The sequence below is a fragment of the Mustela nivalis genome, assembly GCF_964662115.1.
Source record: "Mustela nivalis genome assembly, chromosome: 2".
NCBI lineage: Eukaryota > Metazoa > Chordata > Mammalia > Carnivora > Mustelidae > Mustela > Mustela nivalis.
Window position 1 is genome coordinate 147,600,077 of NC_139021.1, and position 14,415 is coordinate 147,614,491.

Sequence of the window (14,415 nt, forward strand, 5' to 3'; positions counted from 1 at the left end):
TGTGCAAGTTGTGAGCATGGATTCTGGGACCACCTGCCTGGGTTCAAACCCCGGCTCTTGCTTCCTAGCTGTGTGATGTGCTTTTTTGGGTCTGTATCTCATCAAATATAAAATGGAAAAGAATAGCAGTGTAATATGATGACGTTGTTGTGAGGAATGAGGGAGGTGGTACAAGCTTTTCAATCCACAGGTCACCAACGATTTGCTGGTTATAAACCCAAATTAGTGGGTTGTGATCAGCATCTAATGTAACTATAGTAGAAATGGGAGTATGCCACCTCACTTGGGATAGGTCAGTATACACATATCTCTATGTGTGTGTGGAAGAAACCGTTCCCCAATTTTTTTTTTTCCTGTGAGATCCCGTTGTGGGCTCGGGAGATGTTAGATGGATTAAATACAGGCCAAGATGGGGAGAAGACATGCAACCAAACCCTAGAATCCCTCTTGCAGTGCTAGGGGTAAGGTATGGGTACGTGGGCCATGATGCTCCCCCATAGTTAGCAACTCATTGTGTTGGGAAAGACAACATAGCCAACAGTGGACTAGGCAGGCAGCCAGGTGCGTATGGCATGGAGTGCTAATAGAAGCAGCATGGGGAGGAGCTGGGGACATAATAGAAGGCCTTGCAAGCCATGGTTAGCTTATGAACCTGGCCCTGGGCATGGGAATTTAAAGCTGAGCTTGTAAGGGCGCTGAGTGGCTCAGTTGGTTAAGCATCTGACTCTTGATTTTGGCTCCAGTCATGACCTCAGGGTCATGAGATCAAGCCCCACGTCAGTCTCCACACTCAGTGCAGAGTCTGCTTGATGTCGTCTCTCTTCCTCTGCTCCACCCCCACCCCACTCGTGCTCTCTAATTCTCTCTAAAATCAATCAATCAAGCAAGCAATTAAATCAATTTAAAAAATAAAATAAAGCTGAGCTTGTGAACTTGACCCTAGGCAATGGGAATTTAAAGCAAGAGGATGACTGACTTAACAAATATCTATTAAGTGCCTACTGTGGGGGAAGATTTATGCTTTTAAAAAGTTGGCTGTGGGGAGTCAGGAGCTGGTGATAACACCAGAGGCAGAGGGAATCGACCAAGAGGCTACTGTAATAGTCCTGGCAACAGAGAATAAGGACAGAGGTCAGAATGTCTAAAGAAGGAGGAAATCTGTCCTCTGTCCCAGGGGCTGGATGGTCCCCAACACCCAGAAGAGGATGGCAGCCATGACCCACCCGCTGTGGGGGAGAGCAGAGTTTTGAAGACCACAGAGAAATTCCACAAGCCTCCAGAGGACGGAAGCCACATGGCCAAATGGATAAACCCACGGACATGAATCAGACAGCCAGGTGACCTCGGCACATTACTCAACCCACTACACTGCCAATTTATAAAATGAGGCCCAGAAGAGGACTTAGCTCATAGGAATTTTATGAGATTGAAAGCTAATAATGGTAAAAGCCTTTCACGGTGTCTGGCACAGGACCTGCGCTTGCACTAGGGCTGCTTGCTGGCCTCTCTCTTACATCATAGACATGCCCGGAGAAGGCACTGGCAGGTAGCCTGGAAAAGGACAAACTTCTGGCCTCTCAGACACAAATCGGGGGAACTGAGATGACTCTGTAGTGTCCCTGTCCCCTCCAGGCCCATGTTTGAAACTCAGACCCATCCATCCACAGTTACTTGGAAGCTGAGGGCAGTAAGCAGGAGGTGGGCCCTGCAGGACCAGCCTTCTTACCTGATGGGGTCCTCTCCTTGCGTCTTCACCATCTATAGCTGGCACCCTTCTGAGAAGGAGTCTATTTTCGAACCTTCAAGATAGATGATCTTGAACCCATGATGACACTATCCAAGCACAGAGGATTTCCATTGTTCGCAGGGGAGATGGTCAGTACATACCCATTCAGACAATTCACTCCCAGACAAGCATCTCCCTTGGATTTGCACTGAGCCCTTCTAAGTGCAGAGACTGTGCTAGGTGCTGGGGATGTACCGATCACATGCCTGGTGTCACATGCATTCTGGAACAGTCTTCTGCCCTCGCTCTGTGCAGGGCTCTGAGATTTCTCTGCCCTAATCTTATACTTTTCAAGTCTGAAAATTGGAGTGGTTCTGACTGATCAGTGCTTGCTTTTCTGATCAAGACAAGCCTCTAAAAACAAAAAGGAATGGCTGGCAACCTTCATCTAGCTTCCTGATTTTCCCAACCTAGCCAGCTCTAACTGTAAAATGTAGCATTTCCCTTAATATCTTTTTGTCCATCCAACTAGTCAATCAGGGGAGCTTTTTGGCTAGGCTGCAGTGTCAATGTGTCTTAAGGCCAATCTCTTTCCTGGCTCTCCCCAGAGTACATCTAGGACTCTTTTTCAGGTACACTTTAGCTTTCCTCTAAGTGTCCCTCTGTCTGATCCAGGTTCAACAAGATTTTGGCAAAATGAGGAAGCCCTATTCTTTTCCAAAACTGACATATAGACTAATTCTTCTTTGCTGGGGTGTTGTATACCAGGCGCTGAGTGCACCCCACCTTCCTCAGACCCTACCCTCTGGTAGAGGAAAGAGACAGGTGAACTCACCTTTGCAACAATGTGTTACAAATACAGGGATAGAGACATGGTCTTGGCACAAAGCAGAGAGCAATCAGTTTTATTTGGGGAGTAGGAAAAAGAGACTTGATTTGACTACAAAAGACATGTAGGAGTCATCTAGGCAGACAGGACGGGGGATAATTAACAGCAGCAACCACTTACTTCACAAGGAATCTCATTGCAAACCCTGGGAGGCATTGTCCATGCACCCATCGTATAGATATTATTAGTAAGGTTTGGGGAGGTTAAGCAACTTGCCGAGAAGGGACAACTGTATGCTTTTAAATGACAGAAGCTAGATCCAGAGCATTTAAGTAAATGTACCCAAAGTTAAACTGATAGAAATTGATGGAATCGGCAATCAAATCTGGGTATCACATTGAGGCCACAGAGGTATATGGATTAGAAACACCCTGTTACATCAAGCTAAAGAATTTGGAGTCTCTCCCATTGATGATGAAGAGGCTCTGAAGGGTTTTAACTGATGTTGCAACTTCACATCCACTCCAATCTATCCTGCCTAATATGCATAAACCGTAAATTCTAGCAGTAAAGATGTAAGTGATTTTTATTCACAACGGACATGTCCAGGGAAAATATATTTGATTTAATGAAGATATTCTATTTAATAATGATATTGTATATAATGAACATTCCTACAACTCGGGAAAGAAAGAACAAACAACCTCATAGAAAAATGGGGAAAGAAAGTAACAGGCAATTTATGAAAAAGGAAACACAATCGGCCCACAAAGAGAAGGTATTCGGCCAATTAAAATATCTAATTAAAATAATGTTGAATGCAATTTTTCTCCCAACAGATTGACAAAGGGGAAAAAGGCAGAAAAGAACAAGTATTGCTAGAGTATTGGAAATTGTGTACCCTTAATTACTACTTACGGGGGTACACATTTATGCAGCTACTTTGGAGGGCAATTTGGAAATTTCTTTCAAAATTCAAAATGTGCACAGATTGCTGGAATCAAGCAAGGTGCTGGGAAACACCTTCTCCCGGGAAAGCACCTCAACCCACGCGCAGGAGAGCTATTGCAGCGTTACCATGTCTAAACATCAGAAACAACTCAAATGTCTCTTGTGAGGAGCTCACTGTGAACACTGGGGCATGTTCATAACAAAAAAAAAAAAAATACCACACATCAACGAAGAAAATTGAGCTATTTCTTTATGGACTAAAGTGGATATATTCTTGAATGGAAAAGGAGAGAACTGCAGAATGACACATGTATAACAACCTTAAAGTTTAAATATATATATTAAAACACAAAGGCTGCTTGTGTTACATTTTATATGGGTTCATAGGTATGCCTGGAAAAGGGTTTGGAAAGCTCTTGGAAAATACATGTAAAAACAGTAACAGTAGTAGTTTCTGAGAGGAGGCAGAGGGGCCAGGGCTGGGGACCAAAACTAATAATCGTCATGTTCTAATTTCTATGAGCATGTCTGTAAGCAATTTTTATTCATTTATACCTCCATGATTTTCATTTTAGTAAATGTAGAGATAGATTTAAAAGCCAGTGACATATCCATTCCTATGCAAAGTGCTGTGACGGATGCTCTGAAGGCATGACAAGCAGATCTTGTTAATAGACACACTAGGCAGATAATGCCTTCAAGGAGCTCTCAGGCTGGCAGGGGGGAGCAGGTCCAATAGGGGTATGAGACAAATTCCTGAAGAGGAGTAGAAAAATGCAGTAGGGGTTATGATAGGGAGAGGGGAGGGCGCTCACAATATTTTAGGAATCAGGGAAGCATTTATGGTAATGAAGGAAAGGCAAAGCCAGGCATGGGCTGAGAGAATTTCAGGTGCAGAGGTGCAGAGATGGGAGCTCCAGGGGTCTGTTAGGGAAGACAAGGAAGACAGGAAAGGTTGGGGACTCATTGTGGAAAGCCACAACACTGGAAGAAGAAGCTGGACAGCAGCAGGGTGTCCTGCGAGGTCTGTAATCATGTGGGAACTTGCCTGAAACTTTGCAGTAAAGAAGTTTGGCATCCATGCAAGGGTGAATTGGCCAGGTCTGGAAGCAAGGGACAAGCTTGGGAGGTGATTGGCTGTCCCAGTGTGAGGGAAGATTAGGTTTAAGGGAAGACTAGGGGTCTGGGCAGGGATGGTCTCAATGGAGGAGGGAGATGAAATTCATTGGATTGAGAAACTCATTGGATTGGGGTGAGGAGAGTGGAGGGGAGCATAAGCCAAGTGATTTTGAGGCCCTGCTTCCACTTCATGAGAAGTGTCGGGAGTCAGAAGAAAAGCAGGTAAGAGCAGCTTCTACTTTGAGAGCTGTAGAGGGGTTCCAAGGCCTGCCCACAGGATGAACTTCAGTTCCCTTACTCCCCCACTGGAGCCCAGCTATGCAGTGTGCATGACAGGTCTGAGTCCTAAGGACGCGCTACCCAAGGGCAAGCAGGCAGGCACGTATCCCTTCTGGCTTCCAGCCACCAGACTCACAGGCTTCCAGGAAAAGCTGACAGGGGCTGCTCTGTTCCTTTGAATCTGAGAATATGTGACTGAGGAAGCCTAAGTTAATTAAGTGATTCTGAGGCCCTGAGGAAGCACACAGGGTGAGTAGTGAGACCAGGGTAAATGGCACCCCCTCCCCCAGTACTGGAATCCGAAGAGGCATTTGAGCTTCATTGGAATTAAGCCTGCACTTAAGTGCTTCCAGGGAGACAAAGAAATCATAAATCAGGAATAGGTGCCCCGCCCACAGGCTGCCACCACTGCTATCAACATGCTTCTCTATAGTAACATGGTCATTTCTAGTCTCTGAGACCAGATGTCTCAGTGAAGCAACAAATGGCATGGCCCTGGAATTAACATGATCCACAACCTTCCAGAAAAGAGTCCAGGATGAGCTGATGCCTTCTTCCAAAGCAGCACCCACATGTACAACTCTCTCCAGATCCATTCAGGCATACACCCACAATACATCCCCCAGACACATGCGCAGGAAGGTTCTCCTTCCACACCCTCCTCGAGCTCCCACATACCAGGACTCCCCATCGGCAACAAGCAACACTAGGACCCCAGTCCAAGCTTGAGGAAAGGGCTTTGTTCTAGAAGATGGAGGCCACTGCTGTATCCAGTGGATAAAATGAGAAAAGTTGTCATCAGGGAATCACCAAGTTGTCTCTGTCCATACGAAATAATAATTCAGCTCCTATTAAGTATCAGACATTAAGCTAGATTACTTTCAAGGGAGTCAACTTATGATCTTCAGCCCTCCTGGAGGAGGATGGCATAGTGGTTGAGAGCTGGGTGTTGGGGCCAGGTAGTCTGCATTAGAATCCTGTCTCCACCACCTATGAGCTCTCTGACAGCCGATAAATTACTGTCCCTCGGTGTCCTTGCCTGTAAGAAGGTAATATGAAGGTTGGTATAAGGATGAAATGAGTTAATGTTTGTAAGATGCTTAGAACAGTGCCTAGAACATCATAAGCACTTCTATGTGCTTAAAAATAAATCCCTTCCTTTTACCATTTGACTTACCTGGAGAGCAGATATGTACTCTGTAGCAACAGTTTCTATACCTATTTGAGAAAGCAGAGAAGAAAATGTTGCCATTTTCTCCAATATGATTGGATGGGAAGTTCTCTTCTTCCTGCAAGTTACTGTCAGATAGAGAAGTCTCTGGAAAGGAATTTGACAAGAGTTCTGTTGAAGAGGAAGCCACAGACACAGGAAAACAGGAGGGACAGGGTCACCGCATAAAGCTTGTTAGCCAGCTGCGAAGCTGTGGCCAGTACCCTGGACAGCTCCCCACAGGCCAGCTCAGGAGCTGGGATTGTTCCCCGTTCTGCCAAGGCTCAAGCCCTAGCTTTTTGCTGGGGGAGGGGGTCCTTAATTCCCTGAGACTCCTGTCCCCTAGTCCTTGGAGCTCTGACTGATGGGATAGAAGACTGCCTTCTGAGCTAGAAGTTGGAGGGTGGGGAGTTTAATGTCCCAAAAGCTTCCTTAGGGAGGCCGCCAAGAATCTTCCTCCTCTCACCAATCTTCATCTGTCCCTCTACCTTATTCTGCTAAGGTGTGGCCACCTTACAGATGGACAAGCAGAGGCACACTGAAGCACAGGAAACAGGGAGGTCATGAAGACCACAAGATGGGTCCCGCAACCTTAGTTTAAATCCAGGCCCTACTGTTGGGATCTCAGGCAAGTGACCTGGTTTCTCTATGCCCAGCTTCTTCATCAGTAAGACAAAGGAAAAAACACCTACACTGTGCCAGGATTGAGTGAGATTAAATGAAACAGCACACATAACACCCCTGGCATAGAGTGCTTAATAAATGAGTCTGTTTCCTGCCATTGGAGAATGGAGAAGGGTTGAGCAAGATCTAAGAGATAACTTGGCTCCATGCTCAAGAACAGTTATGAATTATGACGGTTAGCAGGCTGGGAGAGATGTCTGCACCTTGAAGTCTCTGGAAAAGTTTCTTTTCTCTAAAATTCCACTAAATTCTTCAGCCACTAGACAGAAAAACATCTGCTTTAAATTCCCCCACTCTTTTAAGATCAGACAGGGTAAACAATATATGCATATAAAATGATTGCTCTATAGGCTGGAAGACTGCCTCTCTAAAGGTCTTACAATGAGAGAGTCAGAAGAGCCCAGAGGTCTGTGCTGGGAAACAGGAACTGAAGTACTGTATTAAGAATATGCAGATTATGATGTGCTGAAAACCACCCACACAGAGGTGGCAGTAGCCCCCCAACCTCAGGATCCAAGCTCCCATTCTGGGAAAGTGAAACCCATGGGGTCACTTCAATTGAAGATGCAGTTTTAATACAACTGTACAAAGGAGGCAGAGTCACAGATTTACTTGTTACAGATCCCAGAAAAGGCGGGGGAGATCGGGGGTGGGGGAGGCGGAGAGAGGGCTGCAATAAACAGGGGAAGGGCAGTCCTCTGGTTCTCTGTTCCAGGTCAACAGGGAGCAGTAGACAGCAGGGTAGCAAACACTACTTATAAGGTGGTTGAGGTGGAGGTCACCAATATTTTGTGGGCTTAACTCTAAGTAGTTATTTTTCAAGGTGCCCCAGGAAAAGCAAAATGGGAACTTGGGTCAGAAATCCTAAACTCAGGGTGCCTGGGTGGCTCAGTAGGTTAAGCATCTGTTTTTGGCTCAGGTCATCATCTCAGGGTCCTGGGATCAAGCCCCTCTCCCCAGGCATGCTTAGCAGGGAGTCTGAGTTCCATGCTTAGCAGGAGAGTCTGCTTCTCCTTCTCCCTCTGCCCCTTGCCCCCTCACCGCCTCATACATACATACATATACATATATGTGTGTGTGTGTGTGTATAGATATATATGCACATCTATCTATCTATCTATCTATCTATCTATATCCTAAACTCAAGTCCTTATCTAAATGTCCAGACTCTGGGTGTGTGTGAGGCTATCAAACTGCAAAAGGTCTAGGCAGACCCTGAGAAAAACAAAAGTTGTTTTTCTTGGAAGTTGTTTTCCTCATCACAAAGTTTAAAACTCAAATGACTGAAAAGCGTGGCAGGTGACATAAATGTGCAAAGTCAGTTGGAGGGATGCTGTGGTAAACTGAAAAGTGTAAGCTGACTCAAGGCCTTCGAATAAAATTTAAAATAATTCTGTCACCCCGAAGAGCCCTTCTCCGGTACCCACCTCCCCAGGGAATGCAGTGAGTGGGGTCCTCCCTCACCCTTTACTTAATAGAGACAAAGGCTGGAGACTGAGAGAGGCTGTGACTTGCCAAAGGTTGGTCAGAGCCAGATCAGTCTCCATACCAGGCTCCTTCCCTGTCTCAGGCAGAGGGCAGGTTGCCCAGGACACAGCAGGCACCGGGAGCTCCTTAAATGGAAGAGTTTCTCCTCTTCTTCCCTGGGGTGCTTAGTGGGAGAGGTGGGCAGATTAAACAACAGGTACCAGAGCCGCTGTCTCTCACTCTGACACACTGGTCTTTATCACCTCATCCCACAGCATCTCAAAGACAGAAGCCAACATGCCAATGCCCTTGGACCTCCCACAAGCTATGACAAAGTCTGGAATCACAACGACCGCCTAACCACAGGGACTAGCCAGGAAGCCAAGATGCCCCTGTACCTTTTACCTGCTCTTCACAAGACCTGCTACCATGAAAGGAAGATAAAAGAACATGCTTTACAGAGAGTGGCGACAACAGCAAGCACTTACATCACTCTTACTATGCTATGGGCCAGGTGCCCTCAGCACCACGTACTCTCGCCCTCAGCACCAGATACTCTCGTCACCCCGTTTTACAAATAAAGAAACTGGAGGACAAAGAGGTGAAGTAAGTCTCTGGCACCCTAACGAGTAAGCAGCGGAGCTGGGAGCCACTTCAGTCGTCTGTCTCTTAAGCCCAAGTTCCGCACACTGCATCACCGGGGCCGAGCTTGGGGTGGGGAGCACGGTAGAGAAAGAAGCTGGATCTAGTGCTAGTGTGCTTTTGAGACCAGAAGAATGGGAAAATTCCTCTCTGACTCTGGCAAAGGCCAACTGTAATCTCAACAACACAGGTCTCCCAATCTCAGAGCCTTTCTCCTGCCAGCCTCGGACTGGAGCACGGACTCGGTGTGCCATCCAGGGTCATGGTTCTTTGGGGAACAAGTTAGGCCCAGGTCACAGCCAGGGCGGCTCAGCCAGTCTGCAGAGAATGGGGCGTCTGGGCGGTGCGGCCCTCTCAGAAGGTGAGCCTCCCTTGAGCCTCGGATGAGAGCAAAGCTGCTGGCTGGGTCCTGCTGTGGGAGTGGGCGCGGCGCCCACTCGGGCTTTCTTACAGCTGCAAGAGAGGACCCCGGCCATGTCACTCCTAGACTCCACCTGGGACTTGGGAGGCAGCATTGGTAATTGGAGGGGGGAGGGGAGTATGCGGGGGAGGGGGGAGGCAAGGGGGCGGGACCTCGCTGAAGCTGCGGGAGGGCTTTTCGAGTGCTAGAACGCCTGGGAGGAGTTACAGTGGGGAGGGGGTCAGGAGGAGCGAAAGGAGAGGAGGCGGAGCTGGGGGACCCGGACAGTTTAAACTGAAAGGGGGAGTACCGGCAGGGAGAAGGTGGCGAAGCAGCACGGGTGGGTGGGAGGGGCAGAGCTGCTATTCGGGGCCCTTGGTGGGAGCGAGGCGACTTCTCCCTTCCATCCCCAGAAGCTCATAGTCCGGAATTCTCTGCTGTGACATTCTCCCGAAGGGCCGGTCTGTCGGAACCCGGCCCAGCAGTCTCTGCGTCTCCCCCTCCCTTCCCGGGGGTGGAAGGGGCCAGGGGGCGGGGCCAGAGAAAGGGTTGGGGTATCCCAGCCGGCCCCCCACCAATCGCCGCCCCACGTTTCAGCTGCGAGAACTGATGGACGCAGGCACCGCTCACCTCGGGGGCTCTTTGCCGGCTATGCGCCGAGATCCAGGCTGAGGCGGAGATCTGGAGCCCTCCGCGCCCTCCTCTCCAGCGGGGCCGGTGGGGAGCGGCCGCTGAGCGACCCTCTGGGGAGGGAGAAAAAGCGGGCGCAAAGCCCGCGGGTCCTAGAACAGGGCGGTAGCGGGGGGAACAGACAGCCCTCTCCTCCCACAGCGCATCCATCCTCAGAGGCTTGACCAGGACTCTCTTCTCACCAAGACCCCTTTCTAGGGTTTCCAGTCCTGGCGCATCTGGGAAGGGGACCCCTGCCCGGCCGCGCCCCGCCCCCCGGCCCCCGCCCCGCCGACGTCGCATTAGCATGAGCGACGCAAGTGGCCCGGGCACCACTCGGGGGCCGAGACTCGCCGCGTCACAGCCCCGAGTGGAAAGGGAAAAAAGAGGAGGCGGCGGAGGAGGAGGCAAGAGCCGACGCGAGGGGAGGGGAGAGCGGCTGCTGGGCGAGCGAGTCGGCGGGCGGGCGGCAGCAGCATGCCCCTCGGCCCGCGCGGGCGGCTTTTCAACGCTTCGGGGACGGCGCCCGGGGAGCCGGAGGTGCAGCGTGCTCAGTCTCTAGCCCTGGCCCCTCGGCGCGCCCGCCTTCCCTGACCGCCCCTGATCCCAGCAGCGGCTGGTCCCGGCTCGGCTCCGAACAGCCGCGGCGTCTCGAGGGGCAGGGTCTTTGCCTTTCTCGGGACACATGAGTCCTGCAGCCACCTGAGAAACAGGGGGCGCTGCGCTGCGCTGCGCCGCGCGGACCGCGCCGGCGAAGTTCGGTGCCTTGGTCTCTGCACTGCAGGGCGCCCGAGCCCGGCCCCGGCGGAGGCGTCCTCGGAAGAGCGGCGGAGTAGAGGCGATGGAACCCGCGGCGCCGGTGGGCCCGGCCAGGGCGGCAGCCATCAAGCTGTCGGAGGCTATGGGCGCCGTGCTGCAGGACCCCCGGCGGCAGCGGCGCCTGGTGCTGGTCATCGTGTGCATAGCGCTGTTCCTGGACAACATGCTGTACATGGTCATCGTGCCCATCGTGCCCGACTACATTGCCCACATGCAGAAGGCCGGCAGAAACACCCCGAGCACCGAAGCATCCACCCTGCAGCCGTCCACTCCAGCCAATGGCGGTGCCAACATGGGCAACACTTCAGAGTCCCAAAAGGCAGAGACAGAGAGTGAGGACGTGAAGATCGGGGTGCTGTTTGCCTCTAAAGCCATCCTGCAGCTGCTGGTGAACCCCCTGAGCGGGCCCTTTATTGACCGCATGAGCTACGACGTGCCGCTGCTTATCGGCTTGGGCGTCTTGTTCGCCTCCACCTTGCTGTTTGCGTTCGCGGAAGACTACGCTACGCTCTTCGCTGCGCGCAGCCTGCAGGGCCTGGGCTCAGCCTTTGCGGACACGTCTGGCATTGCCATGATCGCCGACAAGTATCCGGAGGAGCCGGAGCGCAGCCGCGCGTTGGGCGTGGCGCTGGCCTTTATCAGCTTTGGAAGTCTGGTGGCGCCACCCTTCGGGGGCTTCCTCTACGAGTTCGCGGGCAAGCACGTGCCCTTTCTGGTGCTCGCCGCTGTTTCGCTGTTCGACGCGCTGTTGCTGCTGGTGGTGGCCAAGCCCTTCTCAGCTGCGACGCGGGCGCGGGCCAACCTGCCGGTGGGCACACCCATCCACCGCCTCATGCTGGACCCTTACATCGCCGTGGTGGCCGGGGCGCTGACCACCTGTAACATCCCCCTCGCCTTCCTCGAGCCTACCATCGCCACGTGGATGGAGCATACGATGGCGGCGTCTGAATGGGAGACGGGCATGGCCTGGCTGCCAGCCTTTGTGCCGCACGTGCTAGGCGTCTACCTCACCGTGCGCCTGGCGGCGCGCTACCCACACCTGCAGTGGCTGTACGGAGCCCTCGGGCTCGCAGTGATCGGAGCCAGCTCCTGCGTGGTGCCTGCCTGCCGCTCCTTCGCACCACTAGTGGTCTCGCTCTGCGGCCTCTGCTTCGGCATTGCGCTAGTTGACACGGCACTGCTGCCCACGCTGGCCTTTCTCGTGGACGTGCGCCACGTCTCTGTCTACGGCAGCGTCTATGCTATCGCCGACATCTCCTATTCCGTGGCCTATGCGCTCGGGCCCATAGTGGCGGGCCACATAGTGCACTCGCTCGGTTTTGCGCAACTTAGCCTTGGCATGGGCCTGGCCAACCTGCTCTACGCGCCCGTCCTGCTGCTGCTGCGAAACGTAGGCCTCCTGAGGCGCTCCCGATCGGAACGCGACGTGCTCCTGGACGAGCCACCCCAGGGTCTGTATGACGCTGTGCGCCTGCGTGAACGCCCGGTGTCTGACCCTGACGGCGCACCTCGAAGCCCTTCGGGCCCCTTTGACGAGTGCGAGGACGTCTACAACAATTACTACACCCGCAGCTAGCAGTCCCGCTAGTCCTCTAGGCCACCCACCCACTCCCCCCCTCCCTGGGTCAAGGTGGCTACTTTGTTAGAGCACTGGCCAGCTCACGCTGAGGGCCCGCCCCTTCCAACGAGTATTCCACAGCCTCGCGCGTCTTGACTTCCCTGTCGGGATCCCCTCTCTATGACCCCTTTCTGTGCCTCCCTCCCTCTCGTCCAGTGGGGCGTAGAGCACGGGCGATGCCATACGGTCCTGCAGAGATAAAGAGGTGCGAGAGGCGCCACCTCGGGGCTCCCCTGTGTAGAACCGTGCGTCTGTCTCTTTCCTTCCGTTTCTCTCAGTGCCAAGTTGGCCCCCTGCACCGCGGTGCTTCCGGCCCGAATCAATAAACTATATCTGTTCGAGACCGAGTCTCTTTACTGATGAGGGTGGGCGGCCGGGCACAGGGCTAGGGCAGAGGGGAGGGTAAGCGGGGTCTAGCCCTAATCCAGGTCTAGCCTGACAAGCTCTGGGGAAGCCTGTGGCAGAGTAGATACACGAAAAAAAGCAAATTCAGCAAAGGCTCCCATACACCCTGTAGCACACGACTCCCTTCAGCCCGCGGCAGCCCCTTCTTTCCAGCCCCAAAGCAGCGCCCCAGGGCGCCGCCCGGGGGAGCCTGAGGACCCGCACCCTCCGGGTACGCTAGGCCCCGCCCCTTGAGGACACTCCCTGTGTCAGCCTTGGAGCTCGGAAGCGCCGGGCGTGGGCTCCCTTCGAGCCCGGCATCCCCGCCCGCCGCGGCTCCGGCGGCTCCGGTGAGGAGTAGTGGCGGAGCTGTTCCGGACAGAGGTCTCAGTCAAGTGTGTTCGATAGATAGCTAGGCTCTACCCTTCGAGGAGCGGGGGAACAGTTGGTGTGTCCGCTGTGTCCTGCCTGTGCGGGTCAGAGTCATGACTGAAGAGGGTGCCAATGTAGGAGCTGGTGCCAACCCCACCCTCTTTACCCGACCCTTACCCCGGACTTGGGGGAAGCATCTGGCCAAGGCTGTCGGAAGTCTCCCCACCTGAGTCTCCGGACCTGCAGGCCACGGGTTTGCAGGCCACTCCCAGTCCTGGAGCCTGCGGCCTGATGAAGGCCGAAGAGCCCTCCAGTTCTGGCATAGAGGGGCAGCGGAGTTGGGGTATGCCTGTGTATTAAACAATGCCTGTAAGCGTCTTCACTGCTGGTGCGTGCACGTCTGTCCCCAGTCTGCCTGTTGGGCTGTGTGTGGGTTTGTCTGGGCAGGGTCTGTCTTTGTGGGTCTGTCTGTGTGTGTTGGTGTGTAAGGATCTATATCTGGGGTGGGTGTGGGGGGAGGAGTGCTTTGTCTGGGAGGAGTGTCTGCCTCTGGCTGCGTGGTCTTTAAGCATCCCAGGTCTGTAATCTCCACTCCCTCCCCCACAGCCCCCTGCCCCATAGTGCCAGCAAGGATGGAGTGGAAATAGAAAAGGACGGAGAACCTGCAGTGATCAAGAAACAGGGTTATTATTATTATTATTATTATTATTTTCATTATCATTTTGAAAGGAGTTGTAGTTTGATTTGAGCCTGGCCTAGACGGCGGGGAGGGCCCAGATTTCCCCGGACCCAACCCTCTCCAGGGTTGTGCGGACGCAGCCGGGGCTAGCGTAATGGAGTTGGGGGAGCGCCTGGACTGGGGAAGGCTGGTCAGGGGACCAGTGGGCATGGGTGGAAAAATCTCGGGCATGGGTGGGAAAATCTCGGGCCTGGATTTCGCCGCCCTGACACAAACTCGTCCGGGAAGCCGTCCGAGCCGGGGCAGGGGTCCCGGAGGTAGGATCGCTGCAGGCGGCGGCGAGGGTAGGGGCGAGGATTGGGAGCGAGAGAGACGGGGTGGGGCCGAGGGAGGGAGGGAAAAGGAAAGAGGGGAGGGAGGAGGAACAAGGGGAGGGAGATCACAGGCGCGGCCGGTCCGCCGGCAGCCAGTAGGGAGGCCGCGGGGACCCGGCGACGTCGGAGTCTCTACCGCGGACAGAGGCCCCCACCGCCTTACTGCTGACGCGCCCCTGGATCCCTTCCGGCT

General features: G+C 53.1%; 1 protein-coding gene across 1 annotated transcript; it reads left to right on the forward strand.

The window, feature by feature from the left end:
• Nucleotides 1-9,836: 9,836 nt before the first annotated feature.
• On the forward strand, nt 9,837-12,724 carry SLC18A3 (solute carrier family 18 member A3). Its single transcript, XM_082719267.1, has one exon. It carries the CDS (start codon nt 10,818-10,820, stop codon nt 12,369-12,371), a length of 1,554 nt encoding a protein of 517 aa, XP_082575393.1. The 5' UTR covers nt 9,837-10,817; the 3' UTR covers nt 12,372-12,724.
• Nucleotides 12,725-14,415: the final 1,691 nt, after the last annotated feature.